Raw genomic sequence first — 18,430 nt, 5'->3', positions numbered from 1 at the left:
TTACTAACCTGTTGTGGATGTGTCAGGGTTCCCTCCCACTCTGAACTCTAGGTTACAGATGTGGGGACCCGCAAGAAAAAAACCCTAAGCTTATTTTTACCAGCTTAGGTTAAAAACTTTCCCAAGGCACAAATTTTGCCTTGTCTTTGAACAGTATGCTGCCACCACCAAGTGATTTAGACAAAGAACATGGGAAAGGACTATTTGGAGTTCCTATTTCCCAAAAATATCCCCCCAAGACTTACACCCCCCTTTCCTGGGGCGGCTTGAGAATAAACAAGATGAGCACAAACCAGCCTTGATTTTAACACCCAAAAAACCCAATCAGATTCTTAAAAAAACCCAGAACTTTATTAGAAGAACAAAAAAAGACAAGAGAACAATTCTATATGATCAGAATGGAAGATAATCTTACAGACAGTCAGATTCAAAACATAAAGAATCCCTCCAGGCAAAACCTTAAGTTACAAAAAGACACAAAAACAGGAATACACATTTCTTCCAGCACAGTGAATTTTACAAGCCAAAACAAAGAAAACCTAACACATTTTCTAGCTAGATTATTTACTAACTTTACAGGAGTTGGAGGGCTTGCATCCTTGATCTGTTCCTGGAAAAGGTATCACACAGACAGACAAAAGCCTTTCCCCCGCCTCCAGATTTGAAAGTATCTTGTCCCCTCATTGGTCATTATGGGTCAGGTGCCAGCCAGGTTACCTGAGCTTCTTAACCCTTTACAGGTAAAAGGCCTTTGCCTCTGGCCAGGAGGGATTTTATAGCACTGTATACAGAAAGGTGGTTACCCTTCCCTTTATATTTATAACAGGATGTGTGTAAAACTAAGTAAAGTTTAGCTTTAAGTGAAAGCACTCTGTTTGTTCCAGCCATCTATCTGTTGGATGGCCATGTCTCCCTTGATTTATTTCCTGACACCACCTTGTACAGAATAAAAGTTTCCAAGAGCTTTGGATTGAAAGAACCCCGGGTAACACTATGGTCGCAGGGAAACTCCTTGCGGAGTGTTGTCCTCCTGGATGGATTGATGGCTGTTTTGGCCAGTGCCAGCAGTCTGATGAGGTCTTCTGATTCAATGGTGTTACCCTGCTGGTAGGGTGGGCTTTAGAATGGAGGGGCTTTGGTTAAGAGACTAGGAGACCTCTCCATAAAACACATGTCATTTACTGAGTGATACGGAAGCATATATACACAATAGTAAACACATGCTCTGTATGATTCATCATAATGCCAGCTTTGTTCTTGCTACGGGGGCCCTCCAGATCACAAGATTAGGGGTCCCTTGCTTGCTGTCCTTCAGTGTGGCGGTTCAGTGATGAGACAGAACACAGCTTTAAGCAAGCAAACAGGCTGGTCAGCGGAGATGGGCTGTTCTGCCCCCCCCTGCCTTCCACCTTCTCCTTTTATTATATTTCTCCCCCTAAGCATTACACACTGCTACACAAAGGAATGTATGACATTGATTCATATGCTTAGTTACCATCCTCTATCTACTACAATCCTGGTTCTCAGGCCTTGAGCCCAGGCTAAAAAAGCCTCCCACAGTTGCTGTCCAAACAATCAAGTTCTCAGGGTTCATATCTAGCCCTTGTCCTTGGATAGAGCAATGTGTGCATTGCTTCTAGGAAACAGTCAGGGTGTGCCCCGCCTGCTTCCAGGTGGAATAGCTAGACATTAACCCTTCACTTCAGTGTCTGAATAATAAAACAACTCTCCACTCTGTCCTACCCTCTATGCTCTGAGGCAAACAACCCACTGTGTATTTACAAACTTCAAAACAAACCCGTCTCTAGGCAAACTTTTCTCATTTCCCCACCAATAAACAATGGTGGCCACCTACTAATCATAATCATTGTCTATGAACTCTGTGCACCGCAGGGCTGCACTGTCTCTCTAGCTATGATCTCTGCCCTTGGTCCAAGGGCACAGTCATCTTACTCTTCAGTGGGGCCATGGATATGAGAGAAGGGCAAGCACTGTTGTGCTCCCCAGTCCTTGAACCAATTGTCCAGAACCTCTCAGATTCACACCAGCTAGTTCTGCTGTCTGGGCTGCTTCTCTGGCCCTTCTGTTTCGGGCTGCTGTTGCTCTGCCTCCAGCTTATCTTGAATAATTGCCAGATTTCTATTGCATTATTAGCCCGAAGTTACTTAAAAACTAAGCCAGAAATAGCTCAATCTATTTCTTAAAACAATGGGGTTCTTTTTAATTAACACATTGGACTATACATCAAAAAAGGAATGGAGATTTGATTAGATATTTAGCACATATATGATGTTTTTTTTTTTTTTTAAAACTACTAGGTCCTGCAGGAGTTGGTGCACATTAGCAAAGAAGCTGTGAGATGACAATCAAATTCAAAATGAAAACGCCAGTACTGGTATTTGTATCCCGATTGAGGGTTGACAGGTGTTTGAAACTACAACAAGAGAATGACAGTGTTAAATATAACACAAAAACAGCAGAAAATGTAGGTAGTCTAAAAACAACAATCACATTATTATGTTATTTATTTTTAATGGCATTCAATGACGTAAGCCAATGTCCATATTTTGAGTTGAACTAGTTTGTTACAGTTAGTCTCAAAAGGGCAACATTTCATCCTCGCTGATGACACAGAGATGTCAGAGAGAGGGAACTTCGCAACGGAGAGAGCAGTGCTTAGTGATGGAGTGATAAGACATGAGGTGTGAGGAACTTTTCAGTCTGTTAACTTGTACAATGTTGAGCTCAGCCAAACTGGGACAGAGCACTCTTGATTATTGAGGAGATCTCCTTTCCCCATCTTGTCCCAGAGGATTAAAGTCAATGGCCCCAGGCAATCACCTTCTGTAGATGTACTTGACCACTTTGTCATGAAGCTCTTTGGTTTTGACCCCATAAATGATCGGGTTGATCACGGGGGGGATGAGAAAGAAGAGGTTTGCCAAGATTATGTGAATGTGGGGAGTGATGTGCTGACCGAACCGGTGTGTCAGAGTGGAGAAAAAGAAGAGAGTAAAAGATGTCATCATTACACAGATGTGGGCTGTGCAGGTGTTCAGGGCTTTCAGACAGGATTTCTTGGAGGAGATTCTGAGGACAGCCCTGATGATCAGACTGTAGGACAGAGCAACCAGTGTCAGATCTAACCCAATGACTACAAATGCCATCACCAAGCTGTAAATCCTGTTCACAGTGGTGTCCCCACACGACATCTTCACCACAGCCATGTGCTCGCAGTACGTGTGGGGGATAATGCGGTTGGCACAGAATGGCTGCCTACTCAGAAGCAGGGGCAGGGGCAGCATGAGGAGAACAGCTCTTATCAAACCCACAAGCCCTAGCTTAACTATTCTTGCATTGGTGAGGATGGTGGCGTATCTCAGAGGGATGCATATGGCAACATAGCGATCAAAGGCCATTGTCACAAGGACAGCTGACTCCATAATAGAAACTGAGTGAAGGAAGAACATCTGGGTGAGGCAGCCACCCACGGTAATATCTTTCAAATTGAACCAAAATATGCACAGTGCCTTTGGCACGACAGAGGTAGATGTGCCGATGTCTGTGAGCGCCAGCATGGAGAGCAGCAGATACATCGGCTTGTGGAGGGACCGCTCTTTGCCTACAACAAACAGAAGCATGAAATTTCCAAACAGGCCGATAATGTAGAAGATAGAGAAAGGGATGGAGATCCAGATGTGGGAAGCTTCGAGGCCAGGGATGCCCATTAAGATAAATGGTGAAGTGTCAGAAGTGGTGAGGTTGAAAGCTGCCATGAGGTGATTAATCAGTCAATCGGGCTCAGAAATGCTCAAGGTTCCTGTGAAGGGAGAAAATCACAGTTAGGGGGTTACACAGTTTATAACAAATATTTCATAGTTATTAACAATCTAGAACGGGGGGTTAGCAGTGAGATGGCAACATTTAAATATGGCACCCAATTATTTAGGTTCTAGTCAAGTCCAGAGAAGTCCTGAGAGGGAGCTAACCAAGCCATGTGAATGGCACATGACCTTCAATGTCAATAACTGCAAAGTGTATGCCCATTGGAGTAAAAACCTTGAACTCCTAAAACACGTAACAAGGTTGTAATTTAACTGTGTGAGCTCAGGACAGGGACGTGGGTGTCATGGTGCACAGCCCTATGAAACCCTGCTTGCAGAGCAAGCAGGGACAGAAATTAAGCAAAACACTGGAAACCAGGAGGAGAGGGATGGGCAATCATACAGAAAATACAATGCCATGAGATCAGTCAGTCAATGTTTCACCCTCCTCAGGACTCCTCTGTGTAGTACTGGTCACCCTTCTCACACAGGATATTTCAGAACTAGAGGGGTCCAGGTTAGGGCAATGAGAATGATGAAGGAAAGAGGTTTAAAAGACTGGTATTGTTACCTTACAAAGGACATGAATAAGAGGAGATATGAGAAAAGTCTGTAAAATACTGACTTGAAGGAGAGAGGGAGAACACGTGCTCGATCTTCTCTCTATCACAAGATCAAGAGGACATTCAATTACACTGAAACATGGCAAATTCAAAACAGATAAAAAAAGAATGGTATATTCACTTGATGCCTAATTAGACTGAGGAACTCGTTGCCACAAAACAAAGTTGAGGTCAGGCACTAAGCAAGAATCAGGAAGGTTTTGTACATATACATGGAAAGTGACACTATTCAGTTACAATAGTTACAGCTAAATGAATATTTTGGAAAACCTATATGGCCACATGTTTCAAGACACAAGCCAATCTCTAACTGTTAGGCATTATGGTGACATCCTCCTGATAGTCAGGTCATCCCTCTGTGGGTTTCTTACACCTTGTACTGCAGCACCTGCGGCTCTCACTGTCAGAGAGAGGACACTGGACTAAATGGACCATAGGTCTGATCCATGACACAGTTCCTATATTGGAAAGGAGCCAAGTTTCCCTCATGGAAAAATACATTCTCATGCTGGTCCATGACTTTGTACTCAAGAGAATGGGCACCGGGGGCACAAATCAGTGTCTGAAAGAAAGACAGTTGCAGGCACCCAGCTTTGTCTGAGGGAAAAGTGACAGGTGGTAACTGACAAGTGTAAGCAGAGATATGTGTCAACAGCGCACATGCCAGTCCTTCTCATGCTGGAATATGGAAGAAGTTTGCAGATGATGCAATAATTGCAGGGTGATAAATAATGAAGAGGTCAGGTCACTGATTCAGAGAAATCTGGATTGATCGGAAAACTTGGTGGAAGCAACTAACATGTGTTCTAATATAGACATATAGATATCTACAGAGAATGTAGGCAATGCTCACATGATGCGGCGATATCATGGGAAGCATAAAGAAAAGGAGTACTTGTGACACCTTAGAGATTAACAACTTTATTTGAGCATAAGCTTTCGTGAGCTACAGCTCACTTCATCGGATGCATTCAGTGGAAAATACCTACTGACCGCTATTCCTACCTACATGCCTCCAGCTTTCATCCAGACCACACCACACGATCCATTGTCTACAGCCAAGCTCTACGATACAACCACATTTGCTCCAACCCCTCAGACAGACAAACACCTAAAAGATCTCTATCAAGCATTCTTACAACTACAATACCCACCTGCTGAAGTGAAGAAACAGATTGACAGAGCCAGAAGAGTACCCAGAAGTCACCTACTGCAGGACAGGCCCAACAAAGAAAATAACAGAACGCCACTAGCCATCACCTTCAGCCCCCAACTAAAACCTCTCCAACGCATCATCAAGGATGTACAATCTATCCTGAAGGATGACCCATCACTCTCACAGATCTTGGGAGACAGGCAAGTTCTTGCCTATAGACAGCCCCCCAACCTGAAGCAAATACTCACCAGCAACCACACACCACACAACAGAATCATTAATCCAGGAACCTATCCTTGCAACAAAGCCCGTTGCCAACTGTGTCCGCATATCTATTCAGGGGACACCATCATAGGGCCTAATCACATCAGCCACACTATCAGAGGCTTGTTCACCTGCACATCCACCAATCTGATATATGCCATCATGAGCCAGCCATGTACATTGGTCAAACTGGACAGTCTCTACGTAAAAGATTAAATGGACAAAAATCAGACGTGAAGAATTATAACATTGAAAAACCAGTTGGAGAACACTTCAGTCTCTTTGGTCACTCGATTACAGACCTAAAAGTTGCAATTCTTCAACAAAAAGTCTTCAAAAACAGACTCCAACGAGAGACTGCTGAATTGGAATTAATTTGCAAACTGGATACAATTAACTTAGGCTTGAATAGAGACTGGAAGTGAATGGGTCATTACACAAAGTAAAACTATTTTCCCATGTTTATTCCCCCCCTCTACCCCCCCCCCCGCACTGTTCCTCAGACATTCTTGTCAACTGCTGGAAATGGCCCACCTTGATTATCACTACAAAAGGTCCCCCCCTCCCCACACTGTCCTGCTGGTAATAGCTCACCTTAAGTGATCACTCTCGTTACAGTGTGTATGGTAACATCCATTGTTTCATGTTCTCTGTGTATATAAATCTCCCCACTGTATTTTCCACTGAATGCATCCAATGAAGTGAGCTGTAGCTCACAAAAGCTTATGTTCAAATAAATGTGTTAGTCTCTAAGGTGCCACAAGTCCTCCTTTTCTTTTTGTGAATACAGACCAACACAGCTGCTACTCTGAAACATGGGAAGGATAATGACTCTGAACGTGATTTGGGGGCATGAACGTGTAATTAGCTAAACATGAGGTCCCGGTGTGACCTTGTGGCCAAAAGAGCCTGAGATGATAACCAGGGAAATCTGAAGGAGAAGTAGAGATGTTATTTTACCCTTATATTGGGCACTGGTGCAACTGCTGCTGGAATCCTGTGTCCGGTTCTGGTGCCCATGGTTAACGATGGATGTTGATACACTGATGAGGGTTTAGAGAAGAATCACAAGATTTAGAAAAGGAGTAGAAAATGTGCCCTATAGTGATAGACTCAAAGATCTCAATCTGTGTAGTTTAACAAAGATGGTTAAGGGGTGACTTTATAAAAGTCTGTAAGTACCTACACGTGGAACCAATATTTAATAATAGGCTTTTCAGGCTAGCATACAGGGGTGTAACAGAATCCAATAGCTGGAAGCTGAAGTTATAGAAATTCTGTCTGGAAATAAATTTGAGACTCCAGTAACTCTCCTCTTAGTTCATGTCATCAATATAAAGGGAAGGATAACCACCTTTCTGTATACAGTGCTATAAAATACCTCCTGGCCTGAGGCAAAATCCTTTCACTTGTAAAGGGTTAAGAAGCTAAGGTAACCTGGCTGGCACATGACCCAAAATGACCAATGAGGGGACAAGATACTTTCAAATCTGGAGGGAGGGGAAAAGGTTTTGGTCTGTCTGTATGAGACCTTTTCCAGGAACAGATCAAGGATGCAAGCCCTCCAACGCCTGTAAATTTAGTAAGTAATCTAGCTAGACAATGCATTAGGTTTTTCTTTGTTTTGGCTTGTAAATTCACTGTGCTGGAGGAAATGTGTATTCCTGCTTTTGTGTCTTTTTGTAATGTAAGGTTTTGCCTAGAGGGATTCTCTGTGTTTTGAATCTGACTGCCTGTAAGATTATCTTCCCTTCTGATCTTACAGAGTTGTTCTCTTATCTTTTTTTGCTCTTCTAAAAAAGTTCTCTTTGCCATTGATCTCAATGGGACGAGATTCACCCTGAGTTTTTAACTTTTGGCTATAAGCTGCAAAAATCACAGGTTTGGGTCCTGCTAGAATGAGCCCACTTCTGTAAGGGTGCTGAAAGTGAATGAAGGAAACTCACAGTTTTTGTGGCGTTCTGAGACCGGGCATGAAAGATGGAGATTCCAAAACATGTGGGCCATGATTTGGCTCTCAGGGAGACGAGCGTCAATCTGGAGTGACCCAGTGAAGGTCAAATGCGAGAGCAGAATCTGGCCGGTGTGCGACACATTCTTGTTGTCAACCTCCTGGTAACACAGATACTCACTGCAAAGGCTTTGGCTACACTTCCTAACAGGTCGGTGAAATCGTTTAATTGGTAAAATTGAGTGAACCAGAGGAAAACCACACCTCCCCAAAAAGGAAGCTCTTGAGACAGATATAAGGATGAAGTAAGGGAGAAGGAACTGATCTTAAAAACAAATATTTGTCTAAACTATCTGCAATACATATGTACTTTCAATTTTACCAGCTAAATCCCTTGGTGTTTCTGACAATACTAAACAAACAGTGCTGGTGAATTTCTGCCCAGATGGTTCTTCACTTGTACCCTGGAGCCCTTCCTCTGCCCTTAGCAATAGCTTTAGTGCAGGAACAGGCAACTCACCGAAATCTTGCTCAGCAGAGAGAAGAAATCTCCATACAGTGACAGGAAGGAAGAGCCCTACATATATGACACTTGCCATGTTGGGCAGTGATTTTTATGATTCCCCTGTACAGTCCCTGCAGACTCTCAGATTGGCCAGGACTCCTAGACAATTCCCATGGCTTTATGAGCCATGGGCAGAGCAGAAAATAGACCCTGGCGGACTACAGCTTGAGATCCTCTCCCGGGAGTGAAGAAATAATTTGCTGATACCAGGGCATGAAGATTGTCAGGGTAAACTGTCTTGCAGAATGTTGTTCAGTCTAGCAATTGATGAAGGGTTTTATTCCCCCGTGTATAATGTACAGCCATCTGCACTGTGTGTGGGAATACTGCCACAAGATACGGGACAAAAAAAACATTTTCAATCGATTGTAGCTGCATACTGCCCATGCAGTTGTAATGTACAGGGCATTAACCTCTATGAAGTAAAACACTTTCTTCTCCCAGGATTCTGGTATCAAAGCTATTGGCCAGTATCCCTTTGTGCAGTCTAAAGTGGATATACATCTGGAAGTTCAAACCCTTCTAATATTTCATCTCCTCTCTGCATCAGGTAATCATCAAAGTTCAATATTGTGTTGATCTTTCAGAAATCGATGCAGAAAATGGGTTGTGCTATCCTGTGTCAGAATTAGTACAGTGGGACTTCTCCACTCTCTGTGGTGTTTGAAGTTGTTATGCACTGCTGGGGTGAGAACACAAGGGTAAAGGAATCAAACAACCACTATATCTGGATCTTTTGGACTGGATACAGTCCCTTCCCCATGCTTGCATCACAGATGCCTGGGGGCTGAATTTTGGATCCTGAAGGTGTGAGTGTGGTGGTTTATCGGCCCTGGGCTTAGTATGGGAGCCATGAAAACTTCTGAGACCTTTTAACCTCCCAGTTGGGCTGGCCCTTTACCACACTGTTTTGCTGGTGATTCAGCCTCTCCAGGCCCTATTGTCACATAACACGGCATCAGATGGTGCCATACCCAAACTCAGCTATTTGGGAGCTTACTTAAGCCATGAAATTTCAAAGAGAAGACACTGGGTGTTAGAGGGTTTTCCTTTCAACCTCTCCCTTTCTCTGACTGAATCTAGCAAGATAAACACAAAGTAAGGTCGCTGAGGATTGGCGTGGCTGTTATAATCAAGTGTGTGGCACTTGATGGACTGTTGTGCAGGTGAGCAGGTTAGAGGGAACATTGACCCCATCCTGGTGGCCATGGTCTCGTTTAGTAGCCCTTGGTGCCACGGTTTGTGCCAGTGTGTTTGATTGTGGAACACTGGGTGTGGATTGCTCTCTCAAAAACAAATCCCTGAAGTCTTTAAATGCACCTGTTGTGAAGACTGTTAGTAGCAACATAGAATCATAGAATCATAGAATATCAGGGTTGGAAGGGACCCCTGAAGGTCATCTAGTCCAACCCCCTGCTCGAATCAGGACCAATTCCCAGTTAAATCATCCCAGCCAGGGCTTTGTCAAGCCTAACCTTAAAAACCTCTAAGGAAGGAGATTCTACCACCTCCCTAGGTAACGTATTCCAGTGTTTCACCACACTCTTAGTGAAAAAGTTTTTCCTAATATCCAATCTAAACCTCCCCCACTGCAACTTGAGACCATTACTCCTCGTTCTGTCATCTGCTACCATTGAGAACAGTCTAGAGCCATCCTCTTTGGAACCCCCTTTCAGGTAGTTGAAAGCAGCTATCAAATCCCCCCTCATTCTTCTCTTCTGCAGGCTAAACAATCCCAGCTCCCTCAGCCTCTCCTCATAAGTCATGTGTTCTAGACCCCTAATAATTTTTGTTGCCCTTCGCTGGACTCTCTCCAATTTATCCACATCCTTCTTGTAGTGTGGAGCCCAAAACTGGACACAGTACTCCAGATGAGGCCTCACCAATGTCGAATAGAGGGGAACGATCACGTCCCTCGATCTGCTCGCTATGCCCCTACTTATACATCCCAAAATGCCTTTGGCCTTCTTGGCAACAAGGGCACACTGCTGACTCATATCCAACTTCTCGTCCACTGTCACCCCTAGGTCCTTTTCCGCAGAACTGCTGCCTAGCCATTCGGTCCCTAGTCTGTAGCGGTGCATTGGATTCTTCCGTCCTAAGTGCAGGACCCTGCATTTATCCTAATTGAACCTCAGCAGATTTCTTTTGGCCCAATCCTCCAATTTGTCTAGGTCCTTCTGTATCCTATCCCTCCCCTCCAGCGTATCTACCACTCCTCCCAGTTTAGTATCATCCGCAAATTTGCTGAGAGTGCAATCCACACCATCCTCCAGATCATTTATGAAGATATTGAACAAAACCGGCCCCAGGACCGACCCCTGGGGCACTCCACTTGATACTGGCTGACAACTAGACATGGAGTCATTGATCACTACCCGTTGAGCCCGACACTCTAGCCAGCTTTCTACCCACCTTATAGTGCATTCATCCAGCCAATACTTCCTTAACTTGCTGACAAGAATACTGTGGGAGACCGTGTCAAAAGCTTTGCTAAAGTCAAGAAACAATACATCCACTGCTTTCCCTTCATCCACAGAACCAGTAATCTCATCATAAAAGGCAATTAGATTAGTCAGGCATGACCTTCCCTTGGTGAATCCATGCTGGCTGTTCCTGATCACTTTCCTCTCATGCAAGTGCTTTAGGATTGATTCTTTGAGGACCTGCTCCATGATTTTTCCAGGGACTGAGGTGAGGCTGACTGGCCTGTAGTTCCCAGGATCCTCCTTCTTCCCTTTTTTAAAGATTGGCACTACATTAGCCTTTTTCCAGTCATCCAGGATTTCCCCGGTTCGCCACGAGTTTTCAAAGATAATGGCCAATGGCTCTGCAATCACAGCCGCCAATTCCTTCAGCACTCTCGGATGCAACTCGTCCGGCCCCATGGACTTGTGCACGTCCAGCTTTTCTAAATAGTCCCTAACCACCTCTATCTCCACAGAGGGCTGGCCATCTCTTCCCCATTTTGTGATGCCCAGCGCAGCAGTCTGGGAGCTGACCTTGTTAGTGAAAACAGAGGCAAAAAAAGCATTGAGTACATTAGCTTTTTCCACATCTTCTGTCACTAGGTTGCCTCCCTCATTCATTAAGGGGCCCACACTTTCCTTGGCTTTCTTCTTGTTGCCAACATACCTGAAGAAACCCTTCTTGTTACTCTTGACATCTCTTGCTAGCTGCAGCTCCAGGTGCGATTTGGCCCTCCTGATATCATTCCTACATGCCTGAGCAATATTTTTATACTCTTCCCTGGTCATATGTCCAACCTTACACTTCTTGTAAGCTTCTTTTTTATGTTTAAGATCCGCTAGGATTTCACCATTAAGCCAAGCTGGTCGCCTGCCATATTTACTATTCTTTCGACTCATCGGGATGGTTTGTCCCTGTAAACTCAACAGGGATTCCTTGAAATACAGCCAGCTCTCCTGGACTCCTTTCCCCTTCAAGTTAGTCCCCCAGGGGATCCTGGCCATCCGTTCCCTGAGGGAGTCGAAGTCTGCTTTCCTGAAGTCCAGGGTCCGTATCCGGCTGCTTACCTTTCTTCCCTGCGTCAGGATCCTGAACTCAACCAACTCATGGTCACTGCCTCCCAGATTCCCATCCACTTTTGCTTCCCCCACTAATTCTACCCGGTTTGTGAGCAGCAGGTCAAGAAAAGCGCCCCCCCCCAGTTGGCTCCTCTAGCACTTGCGCCAGGAAATTGTCCCCTACGCTTTCCAAAAACTTCCTGGATTGTCTATGCACCGCTGTATTGATCTCCCAGCAGATATCAGGAAAATTAAAGTCACCCATGAGAATCAGGGCATGCGATCTAGTAGCTTCCGTGAGCTGCCAGAAGAAAGCCTCATCTACCTCAGCCCCCTGGTCCGGCGGTCTATAGCAGACTCCCACCACTACATCACTCTTGTTGCACACACTTCTAAACTTAATCCAGAGATACTCAGGTTTTTCTACAGTTTCGTACCGGAGCTCTGAGCAGTCATACTGCTCCCTTACAAACAGTGCTACTCCCCCACCTTTTCTGCCCATTTCCAGGCCTTGTCACATGTCAGTCTGCTTTGGCCTCCCATCTTTGGGGTATTTTGGATCAAGTTGGGCAGTTTCAATAAGGGAACCTTTGCATCCAGAAACTTCTCATGAGGGGATTGTCTGGGCAAATTCAAATCCCAGGTAAATGGATAGAGCCCTCCAGGTGCTATCTGCCCGGGACTGGAATTTACTATTTTGACAAAGAAGGGGCAAACAGGAATGGGCTTGTGTTTTAAAAAGTTTAAGCTCAGGAGCAGGTTGGGGACACTCCTGGACCATGCCAGCTGCACCAAAAAAGGAGTCCAGGGAGTCAGTGAGGCTGCCCAGAGGAACGCAGCTCAGGTGTGTAAGACAGCTAAGGAACGGAAACAGAGCCCCTATTGCACAGGGAGATTTTGGCAAACCAGTAAACTGCGTGAAAACACTATTGCTCATTGCTGCAAGCAGTCAAGTAAGCAGGCCATAAATCGCCATACAGCAGCCTAAGTTTAACCAAGCTTTTGGGTGCAAGAGAAAGGGTAGCTTGACCCCCACATCCTTCCTGATAAGAATTGTGTTTAAATTGCTGATACATGCATTTTAGGGGTGTAAGCAGTGTCAGGATGAGCTCCACCCTGACATCTGGTGGTGAGGTGTGGCAAGTTGTGGAAAAGAACTTCAGGGGCCGATCTCATTTGCATAGGCACACCCACCCCGCCTAGAATGAGGCCATAGCTGCCCAAATGGTCACTTTGGCTGCTGTGGGATCCCTAGTGCCTCTGTTATTGGGGCAGGAAGAATACATTGTTATTACCCAATGCACAGCTACAGACTAGGGACCGAATGGCTAGGCAGCAGTTCTGCGGAAAAGGACTTAGGGGTGACAGTGGACGAGAGGCTGGATATGAGTCAGCAGTGTGCCCTTGTTGCCAAGAAGGCCAATGGCATTTTGGGATGTATAAGTAGGGGCATAGCGAGCAGATCGAGGGACGTGATCGTTCCCCTCTATTTGACATTGGTGAGGCCTCATCTGGAGTACTGTGTCCAGTTTTGGGCCCCACACTACAAGAAGGATGTGGATAAATTGGAGAGAGTCCAGCGAAGGGCAACAAAAATGATTAGGGGACTGGAACACATGAGTTATGAGGAGAGGCTGAGGGAGCTGGGATTGTTTAGCCTGCAGAAGAGAAGAATGAGGGGGGATTTGATAGCTGCTTTCAACTACATGAAAGGGGGTTCCAAAGAGGATGGCTCTAGACTGTTCTCAATGGTAGCAGATGACAGAACAAGGAGTAATGGTCTCAAGTTGCAGTGGGGGAGGTTTAGATTGGATATTAGGAAAAACTTTTTCACTAAGAGGGTGGTGAAACACTGGAATGCGTTACCTAGGGAGGTGGTAGAATCTCCTTCCTTAGAGGTTTTTAAGGTCAGGCTTGACAAAGCCCTGGCTGGGATTATTTAACTGGGAATTGGTCCTGCTTTGAGCAGGGGGTTGGACTAGATGACCTTCTGGGGTCCCTTCCAACCCTGATATTCTATGATTCTATGATTCTACCCTGATTATGGGAACTGTGCTTGGAACTGTACTTGGCCTTTCATTATGATGGAGGGACTCACCATCAACTAAGTCGCACTCGCTAGGCAAGGGACATGGGTTCCAAAACTCTATGACTTGAGAGAGGCTGGGGACAAGTATTAATACTTAGTGGCATGGGTCCCTGGGTGAGGGTCTTACATGCTAATTGCACTTCCTCCTCTCTCCACTGTGGAATATCAGAGCTAGTTTTGATTCCATTAGGAGTCTAGTTACAGGCTGCTGAGCTCACTTTGGGCTAATGGTGCACCAGCACTGAGGCTCCCCTACTTCAAGCTGAATTCACCAAAGAGCTGACCTGACTAAGAGCTGAAATCGCTGAGCGTTGTGTTAAGTAGTGGGGGAGCCTGAAGATCTATGGTGGAGCAGTTTGCGGGACGGCTGGAGCGCCTTGTGGACAGGCTGGTGGAGCAGTTCATTGGATGGCGGGCCTTCGCTTTGCTCTGCCCGCGAAGGCCTGTGGAGCTGTGGGGCGGTCAGCTTCAGATCATGTAAGGTGCCCCTTACTTCTCTCCCCCCTCCTCCCCATCTCCGCCCAGGTTGGGAGGTAAAACTCTGCAGATAAACTTTCGAACTCTGGGGCTGCCCTGACCAGGGACAGAGACTTTTGGGTCATTGGACTTTCGGGACTTTGGGTGATTTGGGGTTGCTGGACTCAAGAACCAAAGGGAAAGGACACGTCCCAATTTGCTTGGGGTGTTTTTTTTTTTTTTGCTCATGGGTTGTGTTATGAATCCTGTTGGTGGTGTTTCCCCAGCATAATGCCACATTGTTTGTCTCTGTTATTAAAAGGCTTTCTGCTACACTCAGACTATGTGCTTGCGAGAGGAGAAGTATTGCCTCTTGGAGGCGCCCAGCGAGGGTGGTATATATTTGTCCCAGGTCACTGGGTGGGGGCTCGAGCTGGTTTGCATTGTGTTATTGGAATGAATCCCCTAGATATTGAACCCGACCCTTGTTGCTGCCAACTCTGACGGGCAGAAGGGTTACAGGGGCATCAAGGAGTGCAAACTCTGAAAAAAATACACCTGGTTAATCGATCACCAGAAGGAAACGTCTTGCTTGACCTTTGAAACTGCTTGCTTAACAAGTTTTCATTGTATTCCTTACATAGAAATTATGGGGGAAGTTTGAATTAGTTGGACTCTTTAGGAGGGTTTCTTCAGGGACTCTCCATCTGGACACATCTTGGTGTCCCCACCGGCAGATGGAACTTTGGCCCATGGAAGCCTGTTGCTGTGCTACTCAAGAGCCACACTCAACTTCAGTAATTATCGAGGGTTGGGGGTGTTTTCCTAACTTTTTGTGGATGTGTGTAAGTGCTTGAAACTAAGTAGAATCATAGAATCATAGAATCACAGAATATCAGGGTTGGAAGGGACCCCAGAAGGTCATCTAGTAAAGTTTAACTTTAAGTGAAAGCACTCTTGTGTTGCCCTGTTTGTGCCAGCCATCTATCTGTCGGACAGCCGTCTCTCCCTTGATTTATTTCCTGACACCACCTCGCACAGAGTAAAAGTTACCAAGAGCTTTGGATTGAAAAAACCCCGAGTAACACTATGGTCACAGGGAAACTCCTTGCGGAGTGTTGTCCTCCAGGATTGATTGATGGATGTTTTCACCAGTGGCAGGAGCAGTCTGATGAGATCTTGTGACTCAGTAGTGTTACCCTGCTGGTAAGGATGCGGTTCAGCACCAAGGGGCTTTGCTTAAGAGACTAGGAGTCCCTCTCCATAAAACATGTCATTTACTGAGTGGTATGGAAGCATATATACACAATAGTAAAAACATCTTTTGTATGATTCATCGTAATGCCAGTTCTGTTCTTGCTACCAAGGCCCTCCAGATAACAAGGCTAGGGGTCTCTTGTTTTCTGTCCTTCACTGTGTGAGGAACAAACCAACTCTCCTGTGTCCTGCCCTCTATGCTCTGAGGCAAACAACCCACTGCACATGTACAAACTTCAAAATAAACCCATCTCTAGGAAAACTTTTCTCATTTTCCCACCAGCAAACAATGGTAACCACCTAGTAATCATAGCCATTGTCTATGAACTCTGTGCATGGCAGGGCTGCACTGTCTCACTAGCTATGGTCTCTGCCCATGGTCCAAGGGCACAGTTATCTTACTCTACAATGGGGCCACAGATGTGGCAGAAGGGCACGCACTGTTGTGCTCCCAGTCCCGATACCAATTGTCCAGAAGATCTTAGGCTGACACCAGCTAGGACCATTCTCTGGTAAGGGGCCCTCTGCCACCAAGGTCGGGAAATGGGGGTGGGACAGTAAGCTGGCTGTCAAATCTAGATATAAATTTGTAGCCATTGCTACCTACTGAGGCTATATGAGCATTTGGGATTTTGCCCTTCCTGCACAGAAATGGTTATTGAGAGACTTCTGCTGGAGACAAATGGGTGGGGGTAACTGTGAGCCGAGCTCCTCTTGGTAGCTTTCCTATTTTGAAATTGTAGGATGACTTTACTTATATAATGATTTACGTGCAACTCAGCTTAACAAGGGCACAGTATTGCAGTGATTTTTTTTTTCCATTCTGCCCCAGGAGATCAAAGTCTAGGGGGAAAAAAAAAATCACTACTTCAGCCCAACCTAGTGGAGAACATGGAGAAGCAAAGAACCAGCCAATCCCTCTATGCAGAGTGACTCCCAACCCAGGAACCAGCTCAAGTACAAAACCCTGAATGCTTTAATGGTGAGGGGGGGAACCTACCTCAGTCATTGCTCTCCCAGAGCAGTCAGTGTGACCCATCTAATCCCTCCCTGCTCCGCCCATCTCTTTAGGGGGGTGGTGAGCTTACCAGATTGTGTGCTCATCCAGTATCTCTACGGATGTCTTATTTTAAGTGGAGTGACAAGACAGGTGGCTCCCAGTTTGGTGCTGTACATGGGCATGGAGTGAGGGCTGGCAGGTAGACTGTGCCATGGGTGATGCACCATCGTGCCACAAATGTGTGGTGTCCATAAGAACCCCATCATGGCCCACGCTAGCCTCATGGACTCAGCGCTGGGATTCCAAGTGCCCTGATTCAAGCTCACACTGGAGGCTGAAGCCCCACATGATGGTAGCAAATGGGCGGCTGAAGTAATTTCTCCTGGGACACACCATGACTTAAGAAAACCTGCCATGGGATCATGACCCTCAGGGCACTATGGGCCTGAATACAATGACAAAGGGGTGGTGTCTGGCACCAAGGGAGGTGAGGGGTGTAAAGACGAGAACCATGTGTGGCGGTGAGGGATGTCATCTCACCAAAATGGTCCCCATCACTGTGGGGCTGCATTCCCACCACAGCCAGGAGGCCTACTGGGTTGAGGTGGCCATTGGGGTGGGGGGAACTTGTGGCAGGGAATGAGTTTCTCACAGTAGCCGGGGCCATTGGTAACAGCTCACTCCATCTCCTCTACGGCCATGGTAAGCCATGACTCAGGCTGCCCGTATCTGCCTGAGTCAGGGCAGCCAGCTGCACAGCCATATTTTCCAGGTCAGTGAGCAAGGCTTGCAGTGGGTGCTGGTGCTTGATCACCTGTAACCTTTGAAAAGTGAGTGGAAATCTATACATTGATTATATGTAAAGAACTGTAAAACATGTTCACTTTGAAATAACTATGTGAGTCAGCAAGTCTTTCACCTTGTGACAGCCATTTCTCAGGGCTGCACCAAAAAAGGAGTCTCAGGGCTGGTTGGCAGGAGAGTGACGCCTAGTACTCAGGGCTCAGGCCTGTGATGTGCAGGGGATTGTTGGTAGGGGAGCCCGGGCTCTCCCACTTCACTGGGCTTTGACCCAGTGCCTTTTGGGGGCTGTCAGTCCTCTGAAAGCCAAGGTGGTGTCAGGAGCTTGACCACCCCATCCTGTATGCCACCTGATTTACGGGGTTTCACAAAGCCATTCCTGATGCACCCGTCTGGATTTCCTCTTCCTGTTTGCTGAATTAGGCTCTCCAGTCTCCTGCTGCAAACACACCCAGGTAGGAAAACACCCTGCAGCAGACAGACTGACGTCAGCTCTGTGTGAGAGGAGTCACGCAGAACTCATATGCTCACCCCTTTTGGGGGATAAACCTAAAATAATACTATTTTCAACTGTAGAGAATGTTCTGCATAGAGCAAGCTCATAAAAATGCAGCCTCTCCCTCAGTTTAGAGATGTGTACAGCTTCTTGTGCCGCCCAGATTTGAATTGCACACACTGGGTTATGTTATAAACAAAAAATAAGTTTATTAACTACAAAAGGTAAGTTTGAAGTCATTATAAGGGATAGCAAACAGATCAAAACAGATTACTTTAGTAAATAAACAAAAAACCACAAACTGAGCTGAACACACTAGATAGGTACGACATAAATTAGCAAATTCTCACAGTGAGTGTGAAACAGGCTGGCAGATTCTTAAGGCACAAGTTGCCTAGACTTTCCTAGGTAGACTGAAAAT

General features: G+C 45.8%; 2 protein-coding genes across 2 annotated transcripts in view; both read right to left on the bottom strand.

Moving 5' to 3' along the window:
* LOC311513771 (olfactory receptor 51G2-like) overlaps positions 1-18,430 on the bottom strand; it is a gene marked incomplete at both ends in the record, with an annotated part of 350,119 nt that overhangs the window by 186,296 nt on the left and 145,393 nt on the right. The gene's annotated exons all lie outside the window — the stretch shown is intronic.
* On the bottom strand, positions 2,838-3,776 carry LOC311514519 (olfactory receptor 52P1-like; the record flags this gene model as incomplete). Its single annotated transcript, XM_084617080.1, has 1 exon — positions 2,838-3,776. One exon carries the CDS (start codon positions 3,774-3,776, stop codon positions 2,838-2,840), a length of 939 nt encoding a protein of 312 aa, XP_084473206.1.

This window comes from Lepidochelys olivacea, assembly GCF_965140295.1.
Source record: "Lepidochelys olivacea isolate rLepOli2 genome assembly, chromosome: 1".
In the NCBI taxonomy this organism is placed as follows: domain Eukaryota; kingdom Metazoa; phylum Chordata; order Testudines; family Cheloniidae; genus Lepidochelys; species Lepidochelys olivacea.
Note: the sequence above shows the minus strand (reverse complement) of the source record. Positions and strands in the feature narration are given on the sequence as shown.